General features: G+C 47.0%; 2 protein-coding genes across 3 annotated transcripts in view; one reads left to right on the forward strand and one right to left on the reverse strand.

The window, feature by feature from the left end:
• Window positions 1-1,282, reverse strand: part of PAK2 (p21 (RAC1) activated kinase 2) — a 35,254-nt gene extending 33,972 nt beyond the window's left edge. The window contains exon 1 of one of the 2 annotated variants that reach the window (XM_072143409.1): window positions 1,143-1,282. The gene's annotated coding sequence lies outside the window, so the exon portion shown is untranslated. Of the gene's footprint in view, window positions 1-1,035 lie in introns of both variants that reach the window. The other variant, XM_072143408.1, reaches the window with a different exon arrangement.
• A 14,281-nt stretch (window positions 1,283-15,563) lies between these two features.
• CEP19 (centrosomal protein 19) lies at window positions 15,564-23,705 on the forward strand. Its single transcript, XM_072139630.1, has 3 exons — window positions 15,564-15,696; window positions 17,522-17,684; window positions 22,847-23,705. The coding sequence occupies exons 2-3, from the start codon at window positions 17,558-17,560 to the stop codon at window positions 23,209-23,211; spliced, it is 492 nt and encodes a 163-aa protein (XP_071995731.1). The 5' UTR covers window positions 15,564-15,696; window positions 17,522-17,557; the 3' UTR covers window positions 23,212-23,705.
• Window positions 23,706-24,020: the final 315 nt, after the last annotated feature.

Consider the following 24,020-nt stretch of genomic DNA (forward strand, 5'->3'; position numbering starts at 1 on the left):
CACTTGCCCATATTTCCTGCTCCTAATAAACTTCATCCGCCGGGTTTAGTGGCCGAAACGTTGCAGTCCCATATAATCACGGTTATTGTTTGGACCAGGAATGTACTTCCCATTTAAAGCCACAGCAGCCCCAGAAAGTACAGCAATGACCGCTTATAGATATACATAGAAACTACAGCACTGACCCCCTAGTATATGACCACTCACATATAGATATGTTTAGAAACTACAGCACTGCCCCCCTAGTATATGTCCACTTATAGATATAATTTTATACTGTTCCCTTATATATAATGGCTGGACCATTATACAAGCTCTTCTACCTTTTGTGTCACCTCCTTAATCCTCATAGACTGTAAGCTCTTGAATGTTTGTACTCTAATGTAATATATTTTGTATATAGACTGACCCCCATCAGTATATGACCACTTATATATATGTATATAGAGTACAGCACTGAACCCCCAATATATGACCACTTATAGATATGTATATAGAATACAGCACTGACCCCCATCAGTATATGACCACTTATATATATGTATATAGAGTACAGCACTGACCCCCCAGTATATCACCACTTATAGATATGTATATAGAATACAGCACTGATCCCCCTAGTATATGACCACTTATAGATATGTATAGAGTACAGCACTGACCCCCAGTATGTAACTACTGATCTGTGACTCCTTATAGATATGTATCAATATGTAAGAGAGGAGGATCAGCGGTCACTATTTCCTGGACAACAAACTCAGTGACTGCAGCACAACACTGAACCGCAATCACGCCCGGCTGTGGGTCACTACCACACGGAGGGGCTGGGGTAACCCCCAAGCTGCTCTCCTTGCAGCCATGTTGGTTGTCACGATAGACTCACACACCGGTGACACGGGGGCTGCACAGTCCTCCATTACACCCGTGTGAGCAGCTCCCGGACACAGCCACACACCCGGCAGCGCGCCCCCTGCAGGCGGCTCTGAGAAGTGAGCAGCGCAGAGCTGTAGTATGCTGTAATGATGAGGTAATTACCGGGCGTTATAGTGTAGAGCTGCGGCCTGAACTCCCCGCCGGTGCCGGCTCCCTCCTACGTTGTGCTCAGAGGCTTTTCTCGATGCACAGACCCTCCTTCTCCTCACCCTTTCCGGTTCCGGGTTGCCACACCTCCTCCTCTTCCCCTCAGGCCGGGACACAGTGCACTGCGGCCGCCCGCTAACACTTCCGCACTCAGCGCGCCCCCTGCTGCCCGATCTGTGAGGCGCAGAGTGACGGGCGGGGCCGCGCACTGCTCTGCGAGGCGTGACGTGTAGCGCGCGCCTATGACGTCACCTGTGTACACTTTTGACACTGGTTACAAGTGGTGGGGGTCACCCTCTGTCTATGTGCTGGGATGCTGCTGTATAATATCACTGTTTTACTAGTCCCAGTATATACCTACTTCTGTATAACATTTTAGTGTGATACTGAGTATACATGATTTGGGCTCTTCTAACATTTCTGTGTGTATTTAGGAGGTTTTACATGTTTGTTGACTATAATAGACAGTTTAAACTTTATTCTATGCATTCTTTGAGAAGACCGATGCCATCAAATTCATTCAATTCTTTACACAAGCCTAACCAAATCACATCTACTTTCCATGAATGTAATGGCAACAGCTCTGTCATCACAATATAATCCGCCTATAGCTTCACCTTATGAGCAATGTTATAAGAAATTATACAGTACAAAATAATGCATCCTGTCCCTTTAAATTAGCAGCAGCATCTATCATAGTGACAGTACTGAAGAAAGGCCAATAGGATCGCTGGATATGGATTTGAAAAAATAAATGGTCGGTGCGGTGGTCTTCAGTGAGTTGGAGCCCATAGGGTGAAGACAGACACCTGCGAGACTCAGTAAAATGACATAATCCAATCATTGATGGCGGGGGGAACATTAATTCATTTATGTGAAATTACTATTTCTAGGAATCTCCCAGTAGGATTTTATTATTCTACTTGCAGAGGAGAGCAACCAAGATTATTAGGGGAATGGGGGGATAAGAATACAATGACAGATTAGAAAATTTGGGATTATTCAATTTAGAAAAAAAACGACTGAGGGGAGACCTCATTACAATGTACATTACATTCTACCATCACCATAGACGGGGGACATCCTCTACACCTAGAAGAGAGACAGTCCTACCATCACCATAGACAGGGGGCATCCTCTACACCTAGAGGAGAGGTGGTTCTACCATCACCATGGACACGGGGCATCCTCTACATCTAGAGAAGAGGTGATTCTATCATCACCATAGACAGGGGGCGTCCTCTACACCTAGAGGAGTGGTGGTTCTACCATAACCATAGACAGGGGACATCCTCTACACCTAGAAGAGAGACAGTCCTACCATCACCATAGACAGGGGGCATCCTCTACACCTAGAAGAGAGGTGGTTCTACCATCTCCATGGACAGGGGGCATCTACACCTAGAGGAGAGGTGGTTCTACCATCACCATAGACACGGGGCATCCTCTACATCTAGAGAAGAGGTGATTCTATCATCACCATAGACAGGGGGCATCCTCTACACCTAGAGGAGTGGTGGTTCTACCATAACCATAGACAGGGGACATCCTCTACACCTAGAAGAGAGACAGTCCTACCATCACCATAGACAGGGGGCATCCTCTACACCTAGAAGAGAGGTGGTTCTACCATCACCATGGACAGGGGGCATCTACACCTAGAGGAGAGGTGGTTCTACCATCACCATAGACACGGGGCATCCTCTACATCTAGAGAAGAGGCGGTTCTACCATCACCATAGACAGGGGCATCCTCTACACCTAGAGGAGAGGTGGATCTACCATCACCATAGACATGGGCATCCTCTACACCTAGAGGAGAGGAGGTTCTACATCGCTATAGACAGGGGGCATCCCCTACACCTATAGGAGAGGCGGTTCTACCACCGCCATAGATAGGGGCGTCCTCTACACCTAGAGGAGAGGAGGTTCTACCATCACAATGGACAGGGAGCATCCTCTACGCCTAGAGGAGAGACGATTCTACCATCACCATAGACAGGGGGCATCCTCCACACCTAGGGGAGAGGTGGTTCTACCATCACCATAAACAAGGGACATCCTCTACGCCTAGAGGAGAGGAGGTTCTACGATCACCATAGACAGGGGGCATCCTCCACACCTAGGGGAGAGGTGGTTCTACCATCACCATAAACAAGGGACATCCTCTACGCCTAGAGGAGAGGAGGTTCTACGATCACCATAGACAGGGGGCATCCTCTACACCTAGGGGAGAGGAGGTTCTACCATCACCATAGACAAAGGCATCCTCTACACCTAGAGGAGAGGTGGTTCTACCATCACCATAGACAGGGGACATCCTCTACACATAGAGAAAAGATGGTTCTACCATCACCATAGACAGGGGACATCCCCTGCACCTAGAGGAGAGGAGGTTCTACCATCACCATAGACAAGGGGCATCCTCTACACCTAGAGGAGAGGTGGTTCTACCATCACCATAGACAGGGGGCATCCTCTACATCTAGAGGAGAGGAGGTTCTACCATCACCATAGACAGGGGGCATCCTCTACACCTAGAGTAGAGGTGGTTCTACCATCACCATAGACAGGCATCCTCTACACCTAGGGGAGAGGAGGTTCTACTATCACCATAGACAGGGGCATCCTCTACACCTAGGGGAGAGGAGGTTTTACCATCACCATAGACAGGGGGCATCCTCTACGCCTAAAGGAGAGGCGGTTCTACCATCACATACAGGGGGCATCCACTACACCTAGAGGAGAGGTGGTTCTACCATCACCATAGACAGGGGGCATCCTTTACACCTAGAGGAGAGGTGGTTCTACCATCACCATAGACAGGGGGCATCCTCTACACCTAGAGGAGAGGAGGTTCTACCATCACCATAGACAGGGGGCATCCTCTACACCTAGAGGAGAGGAGGTTCTACCATCACCATAGACAGGGGGCATCCTCTACACCTAGAGGAGAGGAGGTTCTACCATCTCCATAGACAGGGGGCATCCTCTACACCTAGATCAGAGGTGGTTCTACCATCACCATAGACAGGGGGCATCCTCTACACCTAGAGGAGAGACGGTTCTACCGTCACCATAGACAGGGGGTGTCCTCTACACCTAGAGGAGAGGAGGTTCTACCATTTCCATAGACAGGAGACATCCTCTATGCCTAGAGGAGAGGTGGTTCTACCATCACCATAGACAAAGATTCTTTACTGTAAGAGCAGTGAGACTATGGAACTCTCTGCCTCAACAGGTTGTTATGGCGGATACTATGTACTTGTTCAAGAGAGGCCTGGATGACTTTCTGGAGAGAAAAAAATATCACAGGTTATGGGGATAAAACATTTATATAATTCTTATAGGTTGGACTTGATGGTTTTGTGTCTTTTTCTGGCCTTATATACTATGATGCTAAAATATACCACATAGTCATTTACATGGACAGCTGCTATTTAGAGATTGAATTCTCTGGATCCATCTAGATTGGACTTTTATTGGAATAATAAAACTAGAGCTGCAGCAGTTGGGCACCGGGTATGTGTAGTGAGACATGGCGGTCATACATATGAATGAAGGACATCATTAAGGGGATAATGGGAGGAGCTTAGATATGAAAAGGGGTTGTCCCTGATGAATATATAGGTAATTATTTTTGTTTTCTATTACTTGGATACAATGCAGTATATGGATATGACGACCGGACAAGCAAGTGGATTTGGATTAGGGAATGTTACTCATGTATCCATTCTGTCAGTGAGGCATACCTTTGAGACACCGAGTGCCCAAACTACAATTGAAATCCACTTATTTACCGTGAAGTGCCAACATAGAATTTTCAGCAGTAACTTATTTCTGCCTGTTCTTCCACATCTTTCAATTGTATCGACCGCCTGAGGCCACCAGTTGAAAGAGGGAGGGCAAATTCAGATTATCATTATAGGGTCTCTCGGTACAGGAAGCATGGTGGGTCCAGCAGGAAGACCCCCAAAGATAATGCAGTTCTGTCAAAACCTTCTCACTTTTCCTGCAGTTCCAAATAACAAACAAAGTTCTGAGAGGAGCATCTCTTAAGTTGCCTGGGACTCCAGGAAAATTCATTATTTGGTGAACTCTGTCCTGGGGCAATGGCCTGAGTGCCCGCAGAAAGGGCTCTGAGTGCCACCTCTGGCACCCGTGCCATAGGTTCGCCACCACCGCATTACTTCATGTATCCCTCTATTGCTTTAGGCCGTGTTCACACCTCCATCTAGCAGTCATGTTAGGTATTCAGTTACATTTGACATCAAGTAGAGGGCAGCATGCGCAGAAATTCTTCTTGTCAAATGACTAAGCCCTCAGCAGGACCCTTCCAAACCCCATTATAATTCCATGAGATCCTTTGGGTCCTAACTAGAGATAAACGAACAGACTCGTCCGAGCTTGATGCTCCTTCGAGCATTAGCATACTCGTAACTGCTCGTTGCATGGACGAATACTTCGGCAGCTCGAGAAATGGCATCTCCCGCCATTCACAGAGCCAATCACAAGCCAGGAGACTCTGCACTCCACTCAGCATGACGTGGTACCCTTACACGTCGATAGCAGTGGTTGGCTGGCCTGATCAGGTGACCCTGGAATAGACTAGCCCCTGCCCGCGCTGCTCGGATCATTCTCTGTCTGGATGCCGTTAGGGAGAGAGTTGCTGCTTCTGCAGGGATAGCGTTAGGGTGTTATATTAGCTTACTGTTAGGCAGGAGTGAGTCTACAAGAACCCAACAGCCCTTGTTAGGGCTAGAATAGCGTTATTATTATTTTTTTTTTTGTTTGCTTGTGACTGGGCTTGCTGGCACTAGTAGTGCAGCTAGTACCATATTGTGACGAATTTGCAGGGAGACTTGCGAACGTTATATTTAGCTCTTAGTGACACACATATCCATCTCAAATACCTAAGTGGGACAATTTATTAGGGGTTTGATTGAATTAGGCACAGTCTGCCTTTTTTTTTTCAAAACTTAAAGTGACTTAAAATCCAGTTGTTGTGTTCTGTCAGTGAAGGTTAGAAACTAGGCATACAAGAACCCAACCGGCTTTTTTAGGCCTACAATAGCGTTATATATATATATTTTGTTGATTTGCTTGTGGCTGGCCTTGCTGGCACTAGTAGTGCAGCTAGTAAAATATTGTGACGAATTTGCAGGGAGTCTTGCGAACGTTCTGTATAGCTCTTAGTGACACACACATCTCAAACACCTAAGTGGGACAATTTATTAGGGGTTTGATTGAATTAGGCACAGTCTGCTTTTTCTTTTCTTTTTTTTTTTTTCAAAACTAAAAGTCATCAGGCACAGCACAAAATCCTGTTGTGTGCTGTCAGTGTAGGTCAGAAACTAGCCATAGCAATAGGATAGCATCGTTTTCTTAAAAAAACAAAAACACAAAAAAACCCCCCCAAAATTTACAGTTTACACTTTAATTTTGAAAATGTTGAACCCGAGGGCTAGGGGTAGAGGACGAGGGCGTGGGCGTCCCACTACTGCAGGGGTCAGAGGCCGTGGTCCTGGGCGGGGAGAGACACCACCTGCTGATGAGGGAGCAGGGGAACGCCGCAGAGCTACACTCCCTAGGTTCATGTCTCAAGTTACTGGGAAAATTTGGCATTTGAACCGACATACTCTGAGGAACTGTCCGGACAAACCACTTGTCCGGTTGCTGCTGAGCTCTTTTCCGATGCCCAGGTTTTCCACCGGTCGCAGTCTGTGGGTGATGATGACATTGTTGACGTAGTGGAAGAAGTGTGTAAAGAGGTGTCGGACGATGAGGAGACACGGTTGTCAGACAGTGGTGAAGTTGTTGTCAGGGCAGGAAGTCCGAGGGGGGAGCAGACTGAGGGATCGGAGGATGATGAGGTGACAGACCCAAGCTGGGTGGATAGGCCGGGTGAACACAGTGCTTCTGAGACGGAGGCGAGTCCTCGATGAGAACAGGTTGGAAGAGGCAGTGGTGGGGCCAGACGGAGAGGCAGGGCCAGAGCTGGTGCATCAGCGCCAAATGTTTCACGTAGTGAAGCTCCCGTAGTGAGGTCTAGATTTTAGGAAGTCTGGAGGTTTAAAGAAACACCGGCTGACTGAAGGACTGTGGTGTGCAAACTGTGCCACACCAGGATCAGCAGGGGTTCCACCACTACCAGCTTAACCACCACCAGTATGCGCAGGCATATGAATGCTAAATACCCCACTCAATGGAACCAAGGTCGTTCACCTCCGGCCGGGCACACCACTGCTCCTTCCCCTGTGTCACCTGCTGCCTCTGCTAGTCAGCCCCCTGCCCAGGACCCCGGCCCAAACACCTCCCGTGCGAAAACCACACCTTCGCCTCCACAATCCTCCACAGCATCCACCAATGTCTCCATGCGCAGCGTTCAGCTCTCCATACCCCAGACGCTGGAGCGCAAGAGGAAGTACAGTGCAACCCACCCACACGCCCAAGCCCTGAACGTCCACATCTCCAAACTGCTTAGCCTGGAAATGCTGCCCTATAGGCTGGTAGAGACTGAGGCCTTTCGCAACCTCATGGCGGCGGCCGCCCCTCGGTATTCGGTCCCCAGCCCCCACTACTTTTCCCGATGTGCCAGCCCTGCAACAGCACATGTCAGACAACATCATCCGTGCACTATATATCGCTGACGGCACATTGGGTTAACTTGGTGGAGGCTGGGACTGAGTCTGACCCTGGGGCTGGTCATATACTGCCGACGCCGAGGATTGCGGGGCCTACCTCGGTCCAGGTCTCTCAGGGCTACTATGCTTCCTCCTCCTCCCACCCCTCCTCTGAATTACCATCCGTGGGCATGGCGCCATCAGTCGGTAGCTGTAGGCACAGCAGCAGTGCCGTCGCTAAGCAACAGCAGGCGGTGCTCAAGCTGCTGAGCCTAGGCGATAAAAGGCACACCGCCCAAGAGCTATTACAGGGCATCACGGCGCAGACTGATCTGTGGCTGGCACCGCTGAACCTGAAGCCAGGCATGGTTGTGTGTGACAACGGCCGTAACCTGGTGGCGGCTCTGCAACTCGGCAGACTGACACATGTGCCATGCCTGGCCCATGTGTTAAATCTCATAGTTCAGCGGTTCCTCAAGACATACCCCAATCTGTCTGATTTGCTTACGAAGGTGCGCCGCATCTGCGCATTTCAGGAAGTCCAGCACAGATGCTGCCACTCTCAGGGCAGCGCAGCGCCACCTCCAACTGCCCGCTCACCGACTGTTGTGCGACATGCCCACGAGGTGGAATTCAACATTAACCATGTTATCCAGAGTTTACCAGCAGCGCAGAGCGATAGTAGACTGCCAGATGTCAACTTCCACCAGAACTGGTAGTCAGGTCAGTCAGCATCCTCAAGTCTACAATGAGGAGTGGACGTGGATGTCTGATATCTGTCAGGTGCTGAGTAACTTTGAGGAGTCAACAGAGGTGGTCAGCGGCGATGCCCCCATCGTCAGCCTCACCATCCCGCTGTTTGGCCTGTTGAAAAACTCTCTGGTCAGCATGAAGTCAGAAGCTTTGCGCTCGTCACAAGAGAAGGGGGAAGAAGATTCCCTTGTTGATAGCCAAAGCACCCCCAGGTCTGTTTCTCAGCGCATATCGGAGGAGGTGGATGAGGAGGAGAATGTTGGCGAGACAGAAGAGGGGAGCATTGCTCAGTCCTTCACTGTTCAGTGTGTATGGGCAGAAGAAGAGGAGTTGGAGGAGGAGGAAATGGACAGTCAGGCCAGTGATGGGAGTGAATTCTTGCGCGTTGGGACTCTGGCGCATATGGCAGATTTCATGCTAGGCCGCCTATCCCGTGACCCTCGCGTTCAAAGAATTTATTCCAGCACCGATTACTGGGTATTCACTCTCCTGGACCCACAGTACAAGCAAAATCTTTCCACTCTCATCCCTGGAGAGGAAAGGAGTGTGAGAATGCATGAATACCAGCAGGCCCTGGTGCACAAGCTGAAACAGTATTTCCCTTCTGACAGCGCTAGTGGCAGAGGGCGTACTTCTGCAGGACAAGTAGCGAGGGAGAGTAGGCGAGCAGGCAGCTTGTCCAGCACTGGCAGGGGTACGCTTTACAAGGCCTTTGCCAGTTTTATGTCACCCCAGCAAGACACTGTCACCTGTCCCCAGTCTCGGCAGAGTAGGGCTGATCTTTACAGAAAGATGGTGAGGGAGTACGTAGCTGACCATACCATCGTCCTAAATGATCACACAGCTCCCTACAACTACTGGGTTTCAAAGCTGGACAAGTGGCACGAACTAGCGCTATTCGCCTTGGAGGTTCTTGCCTGCCCTGCCGCTAGCGTGTTGTCTGAGCGGGTTTTCAGTGCAGCTGGTGGCATCATCACCGATAAGCGCACACGCCTGTCGACTGACAGCGCTGACATGCTGACGCTTATCAAAATGAATAAAGCCTGGATTTCTCAGGATTTCCATTCTCCACCAGGTGAAGGAAGCTCAACCTGAATAATTTATGCACTCCTCCTCCTCATTTTCCTCCTTCTCCTCCTCTTTGTACACTAAAGCAGAGGAAACTGGCTATTTTTTGCCAGGGCCAACTGGCTCTAGCTATAGTACTTTATGCATTTAATTTTTCTGGAGGGCCACCTACCCGGTCCTCTGTTTTAAACAATTTTTGGGAGTGCCACATACAGGCACTCAATCTATTAAATTTTTCTGGAGGGCCACCTACCTGCTCCTCTGGTTTGAAAACTTTTTTGGACTGTCACATACAGGCACTCAATCTATTTAATTTTTCTGGAGGACCACCTACCTGCTCCTCTGGTTTGAAAACTTTTTTGGACTGCCACATACAGGCACTATCCAAATTAAATTGTCTCCATAGCAGCCTCCACACGTCGTCTTTTTAGCTGCCTCCACACGTTGTCTCCATTGCTACCTCCACACGTCATCTCCATAGCTGCCTCCAAAAGTCCTCCATATAGCTGCCTCCATACATCGTCCCCTTATGAAATGAGCTGTGTCAGGCAGAATTTTGGGTTGTTTTCATGGCTTCCACATCAAACTAGTTAACTTTGTCGCCACCCTGCTGTGTTATCCACAAAATATACTGGCAAACTTTTATCATTTACCGATATTATTTCAATGCTTCTTGCGCATCTGTTTACATTCCCCTCACCCGCCATAACCCAAACTTAGAAGAAGACTACTACACTTGATCTTATACAAAAGGTTCTTAGAAGTGCTGTTTGGGGAGGAGCCGAGAGACAGGGGCTTGGACAGGCGAAAGCTCGCCTGGCAGCGGACCGCCAGCTCCATCCCAAGATCCAACTAACATAGTTTTAACTGCAGCACCTTTAATCTACTACTACTTTACTGCCTCCATACATCGTCCCCTTATCAAAGGAGCTGTGCCAGGCAGAATTTTCGGGTGTTTCACTAGATACATAATTTAACTCGGCGCATCTGTCGCCGCCATGCTGGAGACCTGAAGTTGCAATCATAGCAGCGCAATATGGATGCCCCATACTGTCGCTCTTAATCATGGAAGTCGTCTCCATGGCTGCCTCCACATGTCGTCCCCTTATCAAAAGAGCTGTGTCAGGCTCATTTTTCAGGTGTTTCACCAGATACGTTATGGAACTTGGTCACTATGTCGCCACCATGCTGTGTTATCGACTAAATATACCGTCAACCTTTTGTTCACATAGGAAAGCATTTCAGCGCTTCTTGCTCACTTCCTTTGGTTCCTCTCTGCCACCTATTGGTTTGAAGCCTGAGTCCATTTAGCGTATGTCGCCATGACACTCTCTAGCCTGCCGCTGCTGCTGCCTCTGCATGCCGTCTTTTATAGTGTCAGGGTCAATTATTGGATGTTCTAGATGCTATCTAGCCTCATTCGGTCACTTTGTCATCGCCATGCTGTTGCCCATAGTTTTGGCATAATGGTGCGATTAAGCAGCCTCAGAGGCATCCATGCATGCTGCCCCTGCTGTTTCCTGTCCATTTCAGTGGTGTTTCCATCATTTTCTGAGGTTTCCAGGTGTTTGGCCAAGCTTCCCTGTGCAGACCCTTGGTCCCCTTGAAAAATCGGGTTTGTCTTGAATAACGAGCACCCGAGCATTTTAGTGCTCGCTCATCTCTAGTCCTAACCAAGTCCATTGTACATTGGATCCAGCAAAAAGCCAAGGCTTCATGGCAGGTGCCTTTGGTATAAGTTATACTCCAGTTATACCTGGACTTGTTACATGTTACTCGTAGAAGGACTAGTAGAAGGTGATCTGTTTATGGGCAGTTTCTGTACACGTATAATTGATCCTATTATGTGCTTGTGTTCTCCTTTCAGTTGATTTCAGCATTAACCCTGAGGAACATCTACGACAGCTGTCCCTCTAAAGGAGGCTCCTACTTTCCGCTCTTCAAGATGTCACAGGTTTTTTGCCTTCTTCTGGATCATCAGCTTTAGGGATAGGGGGGGGTCTCTTTATTATAAGTAGGGTTACTAATATTCTCATATTGCAATTACAATTTAAAATTAGCAGTAGTAAAAAAAATAAATAAAAATGTCAAAATTCTAATATAATAATAATTAACATGTTAGGAGCTTTGTTTCATTATCAGTTGTGCAAGTAATATTCTAAAATTAAAATTTAACATGAGCAATAGTTAAAAAATTAAAAAATGTAACAATAGAAGTTAGTTTTTCATTGCTTTTAATAGTACCGTATATACTCGTGTATAAGCCGAGTTTTTCAGCACAAAAAATGTGCTGAAAAACGTCCCCTCGGCTTATATACGAGTCAATACGAGTAAAAAATGGACTTAAAAAATAATAAACTTATATACTCACCATCATGTGGCCCCGATACGCAGCACTGCTCCTCCGATGTCATCGCGGCTCCTCTTCTTGCTTCAGCGCCCGTCTTCTGCCTTCTTTAACCATCGTGCTGGGCGTCATACTAGGCGCCGCCCGGGAGAGAACAATGGCGGCGCCCAGCACGATGTTAAAAAAGACAGAAGACGGGCGCTGAAGCAAGAAGAGGAGCCAGGAAGCCAGAAGAGGAGCCGCGATAACATCGGGGGAGCAGCGCTGCGCATCAGGGCCACCGGAGGGTGAGTATATAATTTTTCAATTCTGGGCTGTATACTACTGGGGGCACGCTGTATACTACTGTGGGCAGGCTGGGTGGCTGTATACTCCTGGGGGCAGGCTGGGTGGCTGTATACTACTGGGGGCAGGCTGTATACTACTGGGGGCAGGCTGGGGTGGCTGCATACTACTGCATACTACTAGGGTCACGCTGTATACTACTGGGGGCACGCTGTATACTACTGGGGGCACGCTGTATACTACTGGGGGAACGCTGTTTACTACTGGGGGCACGCTGTGTACTACTGGGGGCAGGCTGTATACTACTGGGGGCAGGCTGGGGTGGCTGTATACTACTGGGGGCACACTGTATACTTCTGGGGGCACGCTGTATACTAGGGGGGGGGCAAGCTGGGGAGGCTGTATATTATAGGGCTGGCTATATACTGGGGGGGGGGGGTCTGTGACCAATGCATTTCCCACCCTCGGCTTATACTCGAGTCAATAGGTTTTCCCAGTTTTTGGTGGTAAAATTAGGGGTCTCAGCTTATACTTGGGTATATACGGTAACTTACATGTTAGGAGTTGTGATCCAGGATTCCAAAACTGATTGCCTTTTCCAGTGGTTAAGAAGGAAACAACACACAAAGTGTCTAGGTTTTTTGCCTTCTTCTTGGTACTTGCTGCCTCTATGCATCCCTCTTTCTCCTCATTGGTACTGGCTGCCTCGATGTTCCCCTTGTCAAGGGTGCTCCTGCGACCCATGTCCTGGGTCACATGCGCCCCTCTCTGCTCCCTAGGTCCCCCGCGGCTGGCTGTCTCACCTGGCCAAGTTTCAGCAATGGCTCCAGCGGTCTGGCGCATGCGTCCCTGTCTTCTAGGGCGCATGATGGCTTCCGGAGATTTAAAGGGCCAGTGCGCCATTAATTGGCGCTGGCCATCTGGTATCCGTTAACTAGCCAGCCTCTTCCCACATTCCCCGACGGATCTTTGTGCTTTATGCCTCTGAAAAAGCTGTTTCCTACTACCTGTGTGATTTCCGTTGTGACCCTTAGTTACATTCCTGACCTTGATACTTTGCCGCCTACCCAGACCGTCCGCTTCAACTCTGATCCTGTCCTGACTTCCTGCCTGTTCCTGATTACACAGGAAGTCCGGTCCGCTTTGCGGCGGCTCTGGTGAATGAGGTGCCACTCCCAGGTGCCGGCTTACGTCATTGTCCGCGGTGGTCCATTGGGTCCACTGCTCCTGCTTCCTGACAGTAAGATCTGGCCTTGGATCCCGCCAAGGTCTCTCTACCTGGCCTGGCTGATCTTACTACCATCGTGGCCTAGCAGATTGCCGTGCAATGTCAGCAACTTGGACAAGTCACTGTCATGTTGCAGCAATTGTGTCACTGTGTCAGCTGCCGAGGAACCCGTGCAGGCGGATAGTCCTCGGCTGACTCCCCTTCAGACTTGTCCACTTTTCCATGTCTAAACATACCTGTTCTACTCAGCTCTGGGACAGGGAGCCAGTTTCAAGTTTTGGCCTTCTTGGATTACGGCTCTGCAGGAAATTTCGTGGATGCTGTCCTGGTCTCTCAGCATCACCTTCCTGTGATCTGCCTTGAAAAGACTCTGGTCATTTCGTCTTTTAGTGGGAAGATCCTCTGTGATTCCGTCCATTACTGCACCGAGTTTCTTTCTTTACAAGGTAGAGCTATGCATAAAGAGAGACCATCGTTTTATGTGCTTCCCCGGTCCACGTCCTCTGTGCTTTTGGATCTCCCGTGGTTGCAGCAACATGCTCCTGTGCTCGACTCGGGAGATACTGCATTGGGGTCAATGCCAATCTCGCTGTCTCATGGCTCTCTATCCGGTGTCCACCATACTCTCCGCGGTGACATCCAAGTCTCTGGTGGGCGTCCCCACTTCTTATGTGGACTATGCCGATGTTTTCTCGGAGAAGCAAGCAGAGATTCTGCCTCCACACCATCCTTATGATGGTACTCATTGGTACTGGCTGCTTCTATGCCCCCTCTTTCTCCTCTTTGGTACTGCCTGCTTCTATGCCCCCTCTATCTCCTCCTTGGTACTCGCTGCTCCTATGCACCATTCTATCTCCTCCTTGGTACTGGCTGCTCCTATGCCCCCTACTATCTCCTACTTGGTACTGGCTGCTTCTATGCCCCCTACTGTCTCCTCCTTGGCACTGGCTGCTCCTATGCCACCCTCTATGTCCTCCATATTACTGGCTGCTCATATGCCACCCTCTTTGTCCTCCTTGGTACTGACTGCTCCTATGACCCCCTTTATCTCCTCCTTGGTACTGGCTGCTCCTATGACCCCCTCATCTCCTGTTTGGTACTGGCTGCTCCTATGCCCCCCCCCCTCTATCTTCTCCTTGGTACAGGCTAATCCTATGTCCCCCCTCTATCTCCTCGTTGGTACTGGTTGCTCCTATGCCCCCCCCCCCCTCTATCTCCTCCTTGGTACTGGCTGCTCCTATGTCCCCCCTCTATCTGCTCCTTGGTACTGGCTGCTCCTATGTCCCCTCTCTATCTCCTCCTTGATACTGGCTGCTCCTATGTCCCCCCTCTATCTCCTCCTTGGTACTGGCTGCTCCTCTGTCCCCCCTCTATCTCCCCCTTGGTACTGGCTGCTCCTATGCCCCCCCTCTGTCTCCCCCTTGGTACTGGCTGCTCCTATGCCCCCCCTCTATCTCCCCCTTGGTACTGGCTGCTCCTATGTCCCCCCTCTATCTCCTCCTTAATACTGCCTGCTCCTATGTCCCCCCTCTATCACCTCCTTGGTACTGGCTGCTCCTGTGCCCCCCTCTATCTCATGTTTGGTACTGGTTGCTCCTATGCCCCCCCCCTCTATCTCCTCCTTGGTACTGGCTGCTCCTATGTCCCCCCTCTATCTGCTCCTTGGTACTGGCTGCTCCTATGTCCCCTCTCTATCTCCTCCTTGATACTGGCTGCTCCTATGTCCCCCCTCTATCTCCCCCTTGGTACTGGCTGCTCCTCTGTCCCCCCTCTATCTCCCCCTTGGTACTGGCTGCTCCTATGCCCCCCCCCCTCTATCTCCCCCTTGGTACTGGCTGCTCCTATGCCCCCCCTCTATCTCCCCCTTGGTACTGGCTGCTCCTATGTCCCCCCTCTATCTCCTCCTTAATACTGCCTGCTCCTATGTCCCCCCTCTATCACCTCCTTGGTACTGGCTGCTCCTGTGCCCCCCTCTATCTCATGTTTGGTGCTGGCTGCTCCTATGTCCCCCCTCTATCTCCTCCTTAATACTGCCTGCTCCTATGTCCCCCCTCTATCTCCTGCTTGGTACTGGCTGCTCCTATGCCCCCCTCTATCTCCTCCTTGGTACTGGCTGCTCCTATGCCCCCCCTCTATCTCCGCCTTGGTACTGGCTGCTCCTATGTCCCCTATGCTCCTATGCGTTTGTTTGCTAGCAACAGTGTTGCTGCGCTGTGATTGGCCTTTCAGCATCATGTGACCCGGAAGCATATCCTCTGTGCGAGTGTGGGGTTAGCTGCTGTTGGGAGCCCGGGACAGTAACCATGTTATAGGTGAGAGCTTTTGACTACTGCAGTGTTAGGGATTGTCTCTGTATCAGGGATAGAGGGAGTGTGCTGCGCTACTGTATATGTGTGATGTATGACATTACTGCTAAACCATAGCATCAGGGAGGACATAGCTCTTGTGTGGAGTGTCTATACCCTGCACAGTACTACTACTCCTATCATGTATATATGAGAACACCACAGTACTACTACTTCTATCCTGTATACATGAGAACAGCACAGTACTACTACTCCTACCCTGTATGTATGGGCACAGCACAGTACTACTACTCCTACCCTGTATGTATGAGAACAGCACAGTACTACTACTCCTATCCTGTATATATGAGAACAGCACAGTACTACTACTACTCCTACCCTGTATATTTGAGAACAGCATAGTACTACTACTCCTACCCTGTATATATGGGCACAGTACTACTACTCCTATCGTGTATATATGAGAACAGCACAGTACTACTACTCCTACCCTGTATATTTGAGAACAGCATAGTACTACTACTCCTAACCTGTATATATGGGCACAGTACTACTACTCCTATCGTGTATATATGAGAACAGCACAGTACTACTACTCCTACCCTGTATATTTGAGAACAGCATAGTACTACTACTCCTATCCTGTATACATGAGAACAGCACAGTACTACCACTCCTATCCTCTATATATGAGAACAGCATAGTACTACTCCTAACCTGTATATATGAGTACAGCACAGTACCACTACTCCTAACCTGTATATATGCGAACAGCACAGCACTACTAGTCCTATCCTCTATATATGAGAACAGCACAGTACTACTCCTATCCTGTATATATGAGAACAGCACAGCACTACTAGTCCTATCCTCTATATATGAGAACAGCAAAGTACTACTCCTCCTATCCTGTGCGAACAGCACAGTACTACCACTCCTCCTCTTACTCTGTATATATGGACATTGCACAGTACTCCTCCTCCTAGTCTGTATATGTGGAAGGCACAATACTACTTCACCAATCCTGTACAGCACAGCATATTTTGACTTAGGGTTGTTGCTATCACATTTTGGTCTGTTCTATTTTACAATAAGCACAGTAATTGCCATAATTACATCTCTATTTCTGTGCTGCAGCACTTTACATAGCAATAACATAAAATACACAGAGGGACACAGAGAATTGCTCTTTTGTTTTCATTATCACTGACAGCAATGCTAAAATAAAACAAGGAAATTGTCTTAAATCTGCCTTAAAGGGGTTTTCTCACAAACAAAAGTTAGGCCCTATCCCGTGGACCCCCCCCCCCCAGATCCCGAAAACGAGGGATCTGACTGACGTCGCTTCATGAAAGTAATTAAGCAGACGGCCGCTCATGACCGCTCCGCTCCATTAATATCTATGGAGCTGACGGAGATCGGTGAGCGCGTTGCTCGCCAATTTCTGTCAGCTCCATAGGGATTAATGGAGCAAAACGGCCATGTGCGGCTATCTGCTCCATTAGTCTGACAGATCGACGAGGGTTCTGTCGGACCCCTCGTTTTCGTGATCTGTGGGGGTTTCAGTAGGGCCTAACTTTCTTTGTGGGAAAACCCCTTTAATTCACAGGTTATAATCAATAAAATGTGCTTCAAATTAGGAAAAGTTTCTTAGACATGTTGTAAAATTTGACCTGACCTCCCCCTCCTATGTCAGCAGCACATACAGGAGTTGGACAGTCTTTATATACAGTAGAATTTTTTTTTTTTACGTATAACTGGAAGTTGGATGATTTTTGCATTTTATACACAAATAAGGAATAAAAATGTCTGTATATTGTGTATCTCCCAGGTGTTACAATGTTAGGGATTCCTCTGATGGGATAACATGAGTTACAAGGCCAGAAGATGCGGGGTGCGCTTTGAGCCGCCTGCCATTCTCTTGCTGTATGAGACCTCGGAGGGGAAGTCCAGACAACGCATTATGCCCATCAGGAACTTCTCCAAATTCTCAGGTAATGTATGGAAATACATTGCGTGGCTTCATCCAGCCTTCCAGCATTTGACCTTATAATCACACCAGGGGCTGTAATGCCAGAGGTCATTCACGTCAGCCGAATTCAGAGTTATGTGCCCATCCACTGCCCAAATTTGGGGGGAATTTACACATACTGTTCAGTTCTATGTTTATCGGCTACAAAGCACAATCTGTATGGCTGCTGAGCGTCAAATCGTCCAATTGTCATCTGAGTCTCCGATTTCAGTCCTACTACTCTCCTAGTGCTGCTCGACCATCCATTTTTGTAGTCCAACTTTCTTCCAAGTTGTGAATTTTACACCGAAATGTTATGAAATGTCCTTTAAATGTCCGTATCTAAGGATTTAGGCCAGGCGTGAACAACCTTTATTGGTCCAAGGGCCCCATTGGTGGCCCCAGAGTAACCAGCAAATCACAGTACAGCACAAAATGACACCCCAGAAATTACAAAAAACCACAGTACAGCAATAAATACCATCCCAGAAACCAAATACTGCATTCAGAGCTGACAGTAATAATAGTGGAGACTCCAGAGCAGGAGATAATAATGGAGACTCCCAGAGCAGACAGAAACCACAGACAATAATAATATTGAAGAGCCCTGAAGCAGACTAATGCTGGTGACCTCCAGAGCAGACATAAAACATTCTCTCTTTCCTGGCTCCTCTTCTCCTCCCTGCACACTGCAGCTTCTTCTCTCCTCCATGTGCTGCTTTACCCTGTATCCAGCACTGGTTGTATACAATATGATGGTATGTCAGGGAACATTGAAAAATGGCTCCTGGAGCAGGAGAGAATTTGGGAGCAGTACATTACTACTACATTACTTATTACTGATGAGACCTCTCCTACTCCTGGGGCTGCTCTTCTCTGGGTCCTGATGCAGGCGCATTCAACCAGCATCTAGAGTTAGAACGAGAGAACTTGTCAGGGGCACTCACCACTACCCAGCCTCCTGCAGTAATGAACACTTCAATTAGTTTTGAAAGAGCTTATTGCACTCTGACTATGAGATCCAACTCTAGGCTTGACAGGATACATGTTATGCATCCTTTTAGAAGCTTTTAGTTGAGATGAATGTGTGCTGCATTTTATGTACATGCTCAGTAGTGAAGCTTCTCTGCGACAGATCAGGGGAATAAGGCACTGGGACAGCATTCCTGCATTTATCTCAGCACTGCTAGAGTGACCAGGAAAAAAGGACTGTGGAGTCCGTTAGGGAAATTGACGAGTTCCAGATAACTAATTTCACAGCCCACACTCCTATTGTTCAATATGACATTTGTACGCTGTAATTTGGGATACTAACTTGTATATGTCCCCTATGATTTGTAAAGCGCTACAGAATATGATGGCGCTATATATATAAAGATTATAATTATTAATTTAGTAGCTTTTAGATATAATGGGGCTCATTTACTAACAATCGTGCTGCTCACTACTGTTGGACTGTGCATCTTTTTTGGGGATTGCACGGCTTGCACAGGTATTTAGCAAGTGTCTGAGCTCGGATTTTGGCGCACGCAAAGGTTTTGGGGCGCAGTTGCGCTGGCTTCCATGCGACACTATTTAGGGGGCATGCTGTTGGACAATCCGACTGATTTGGACTGAGCGCAGGATTTAACTTTCAAATTGTGTCTCAAGCCCAAGCACTTACATGCACCACTAAAAAGATGGTGTACTCCGGCGAACCTGAGCGGGGAAGCGACACATGCAGGATTTCGGGCGCACGATCTTAGTGAATCGCGGCAGAGTACATTGCAAACGGACAATGCACTTTCGTTGAGCTCTAGTGGACAGGTGAGTAAATGTGCCCATTGGGTGCAAATTATTTAGTTACCTGTAGATGGCAACAAAGAGATGATTTTTCTTTCCTACTGAAACCGCATAGGAGAAGGTTTCTATAGTTGGCAGTAATGAGGTTTTTTACCTTTTTTATGAGGATCTCTGACCACAAACAGAATGCTGAATGATATCCCTCCTATACTGCCACTGGGCCCCTGTGTAACTGGCTCGGGCTTACAATTATTTAGGTTTTCCGGACCAGATGAAATTTGCCCAATGTGTTCATTTAATGCTTCTAACCATATATGTATGTTTGGGCTATCAAAGTGATTTTGACCTAATTTATTTGGGAAGAAATGCAAGTTTCTTACTGAATTATTTTTAGTTTTTAACCCCTTCACGCTCCGTGGCGGATATATCCGCCACGGAGCGCAGTGACTTAGCGCTCAGTGGCGGATATATCCGCCACGGCGCTTATGCCGGCTCGGCTCTGGATCAGAGCCGAACCGGCATCGGGAGACACGGGGTGCCGGCTGTAACTAATAGCCGGCACCCCAGTGTAACACCCGCGATCGGAGTTGTCTCCGCGGCATCTAACATGCATCGTGGGGATCTTTCCCCCACGATCGGCCCCCCCGAACCGTTTTCGGGGGGCGCCGATCGTTGCTATAGTAACTCTGGGGTCCGATCTGGACCCCAGAGTTACCTGCAAGAACTGCCAGTAAGATGGCGTCTGTGACGTCATCTTACTGGCACAGTGCCAGCCTATGCATGTGTATAGGCTGACACTGATAATACTCTGCAATACATGAGTATTGCAGAATATTATCATGAAGAAGCAATCAGATGATTGCTTCTTCATGTCCCATGGTATAAAAGTGAAAAAGTTAAAAAAAAAAAGTTATTCAATAAAAAAATAAAGTCATAAATCACTAAAAATGCCCCAAACTCCCAAAACATATAAAGAGACATATAACTCAAAAAAAAGTCTAAATCATAACACAAACCCCACATATATAGTATCACCGCGTCCGTAACAACCCGTAGAATAAAAGTAAATCATTATTGAACCCCCACGATAAACGCCGTAAAAAAAAACTGCTATAAATCTTCCAAAAATTATGATTTTTACCTTTTCAATCCCACAAAAAATGCTATAAAATGCGATCAAAAAACCATATGTACTCAGACATGATACTGGTGCAAAGTACAACATGTCCCGCAAAAAACAAGCCATCAACCAGCTCCGTAGCCAAAAATGTAACAATGTTATGCCACTTGGAAGACGGCAATACATAAATGATAGATTTTTCCCCACATTAGGGTTTTGTTTGACAAATTTAGTAAAACGTAAGAAAATATATTCATGTCTGGTATCCCCGTAATCGTATCGACCCATAGAATAAAGATAACATGATTATTAGTCTATACGGTGAACACCAAAAAAAAAAAAGTAAAAAATCCAGTACAGAATTGATGCTTTTCTACTCCTGCCCTCAAAAAAAGTTCCTAAATTTTCAACAATAGGTGATACCAACCCCAAAATGGTAACAATGGAAAAAGCATCTCGTCCCGCAAAAAAAATGCCGTCACATGGCCCCAATAACGAAAAAGCGAAAATTTTATAGCCTTCAAAAGGGGCCAATGAGGAAACTAAAATCCTGGCAGCTGCAGCGCCCTCCTTCCCTTCTGCGCCTCGCTGTGCCCCCATAAAACAAGTCACAGCCACATGTGGGGGGTCTTTGTACTCAGGAGAAATTGCAGAACAAATTGTATGGTGGGTTTTCTCTTTTTATATTTTGGAAATGTGTAAATTCTAGTGCTAAATGAACGTATAAGGGAACAATATGACCATTCTAAATTTCACCTCCATTTTGATTCAATTACTATGAAGATCTCAAGGGGTTAACAATCTTCGTAAAAGCTGTTTCTGATAGTTTGAGGGGTGCAGATTTGAAATTGGGTAGATTATATAGGGGGTTTTGATGCTAAATATGTAAAATTTCATTCAAAACTGTATTTATCCCCAAAATAGTCAATTCTGAAAATCCGGAAAAGCGATATTCTATTTGCAAGCCGCGTGACATCAAAATAAATAACCCAAACATTTCAGAAATTATGAAAATGTAAAGTAGACAAATGGGAAATGTTATTCAGCAACTTATTTAGGTGGTAAATCTATCTGCCTGAAAACGCAATGACTTAGAATTTCGAAAATGGCAAATTTTTCAAAAAATTTATCATATTTTCTTTTTTTTTGTAAATAAACGCAAAACTTATCAGCCAAAATTTACCACTAAAATGGAGTACAACATGTGGGGAAAAAACAATCTCAGAATCGCTTTGATAAGTAACAGTGTTCAAAAGTTATAACCATATAAAGAGACGCAGGTCAGAATCCAAAAAATCGGGATGAGCCTTAAGCTACAAAATGGCTGCGTCCTTAAGGGGTTAATGAAGCTTTAGGATTAAAAGCTGAAAAAACAGTTTGCAGTCTCCTTAGGCCGGCATCCTGGGCATGACGTGTTAGACCATAGAGTCAGTGCACCGGCTTCTGTCTTTATTTTCTGCACAGCAATCGACCAAATGCTGTGTATAAGATACTGAGAAGACACAAGTGATAAGTACTGCTTCTGCCTTCCCTCCATGGTCCCCTGTAGCTCCTTACATTTGGGGCCTTCCCGTTAAAGCTATGGACCACAACGACATGTGTTAAATTTACAGCAGACGGGTTTGAACTAGTTAATTTGGTGTTTTTATGTTTCTTGTGTCTTTTTTTGTTTGTTTTTTTTTTTTTTCTTTAAAATCTGTCCACTTTTTCACTGGATATGGCCTGGGAAGTTTATTTACAATGATATTATTAATGTAAATTATAATATACTAGCCAAGGGGGTGGTAACGGTTTATTTTCTTTGTTGGTGTGCCTCTGTGTATGAAATTAAGAGGTCACAACCCCCCTCGGATAGTATGAGAGAGTTCACATATAAACTTTTGACTGGGTGGACGGACACCAAATTGATCAGTGATGAAGAATAAAAATAGTCAAATCTCATTGTTTAATAATTTCTTTATTTATATAGCACACACAGATTACGCAGCGATGCACAGAACTTGCCAAATCAGTCCCTTTCACCCATGGGGCTCACAATCTAATCCACCTACCACCTAGTATGTTTTGGAGTGTGGGAGGAAATTGGAGAAAACCCACTCAAACACAGAGAAATTATACAAACTCTTTGCAGATGTTGATTCTGGGACTTTAACCCAGGTCCCCAGTGCTGCAGGGCTGTAATGCTAACCACTAAGCCACCGTGCATTTAACTCTATTTTCTTGTCGTTTTGATGTATCCACAGATTGCAGCCGGGCAGCCGAGCAACTGAAGAACAATCCCCGGCACAAGCAATACCTGGAAGGCGCATCCCTCAAGCAGCTGGAGAGATTGTATAAGTTACTTAAGGGACACCTGAACGGAGAGAGTCTAGAAGCCAGCCTGAAGAACATCCAGAGGGAAGGAACCATTGATCCAGAGGAAGACCTGAACAAGCTGGATGACAAGGAGCTGGCCAAGAGGAAGAGCATCATGGACGAGCTGTTTGAGAAGAACAGGAAGAAAAAGGATGACCCAGACTTTGAGTACAATGTGGAGGAGGACTTTCCTCAGGACGGTGTTGTAGAAAGCTGTGGTTGGGATGATGCATCTGAAGCGGATGGTTTCTGACCACAGATGATGACACCAAGGACCAATCTGTGAAGTGACACTACAAATAATTTTTAAATATTGAACACTACACATTACATCACTGATCTTGTACTGATTCTGAGTCACTATCAACATCACAGTACAGACTGCATTAATAATAATAATTCTTTATTTTGCATTTATTGGTCTCCAGACTTCAGCTCTGAAATGTTTTGGCATTCCTTGCTGGTTCAGTGTCTGCAGAAAACCTGCTATGATGATTTACATTTTCAGAAATCTAGTCTTTACACCAGTCATCTGTCCAAAAGCTGTCTGGGTATATTAACAAGCTGACTGACTTTCGGCAAATGAAAAGTTATACATTTTTCCAATACTTTCTGTATCAATTCCTCATGGTTTTCCAGATCTCTGCTTGTTGTCCTTCTATAGGAAGGTTTATTGTTTACTACCTGTGTATAAAACCAATCCCTGGTCATGAACGCAGTTGCTTGGCTCATTATATTACACAACTTTAAAGGAAATCTACCATTTGTTTTTATGCATTGTGAACCTAGGGCCGGCGCCAGGACTGGGCATACCCGGGCAAGTGGTGGGGCACAGGGTTCCTGGGGGCCACATAAGGGGCTGTAGCTAATGACTCCACAGGGGAAGGGGGGCTTTATACAAAATACCCATGAGGAAGCTGTTTGTATGATACACTAGGAAATATAGGTAACAGGAGACTGTTATAGTTTCTGAAATTAAATGTGAGTTTACTGCAAAGGGGCCTACTGAGGCTCTGTCGCTCAGGGGCCTAATGAAATCTGGAGCCGACTCTGTGTGAACCA

The sequence above is a fragment of the Engystomops pustulosus genome, chromosome 3 (assembly GCF_040894005.1).
Source record: "Engystomops pustulosus chromosome 3, aEngPut4.maternal, whole genome shotgun sequence".
NCBI classification, from domain to species: Eukaryota; Metazoa; Chordata; class Amphibia; order Anura; family Leptodactylidae; genus Engystomops; species Engystomops pustulosus.

Coding starts and splice junctions, on each gene's coding strand:
- CEP19 (XM_072139630.1), top strand. CDS start 17,558: ATGAGTTACAAGGCCAGAAGATGCGGGGTGCGCTTTGAGCCGCCTGCC. Junction 17,685..22,846: donor GAACTTCTCCAAATTCTCAG/GTAATGTATGGA, acceptor ATGTATCCACAG/ATTGCAGCCGGGCAGCCGAG.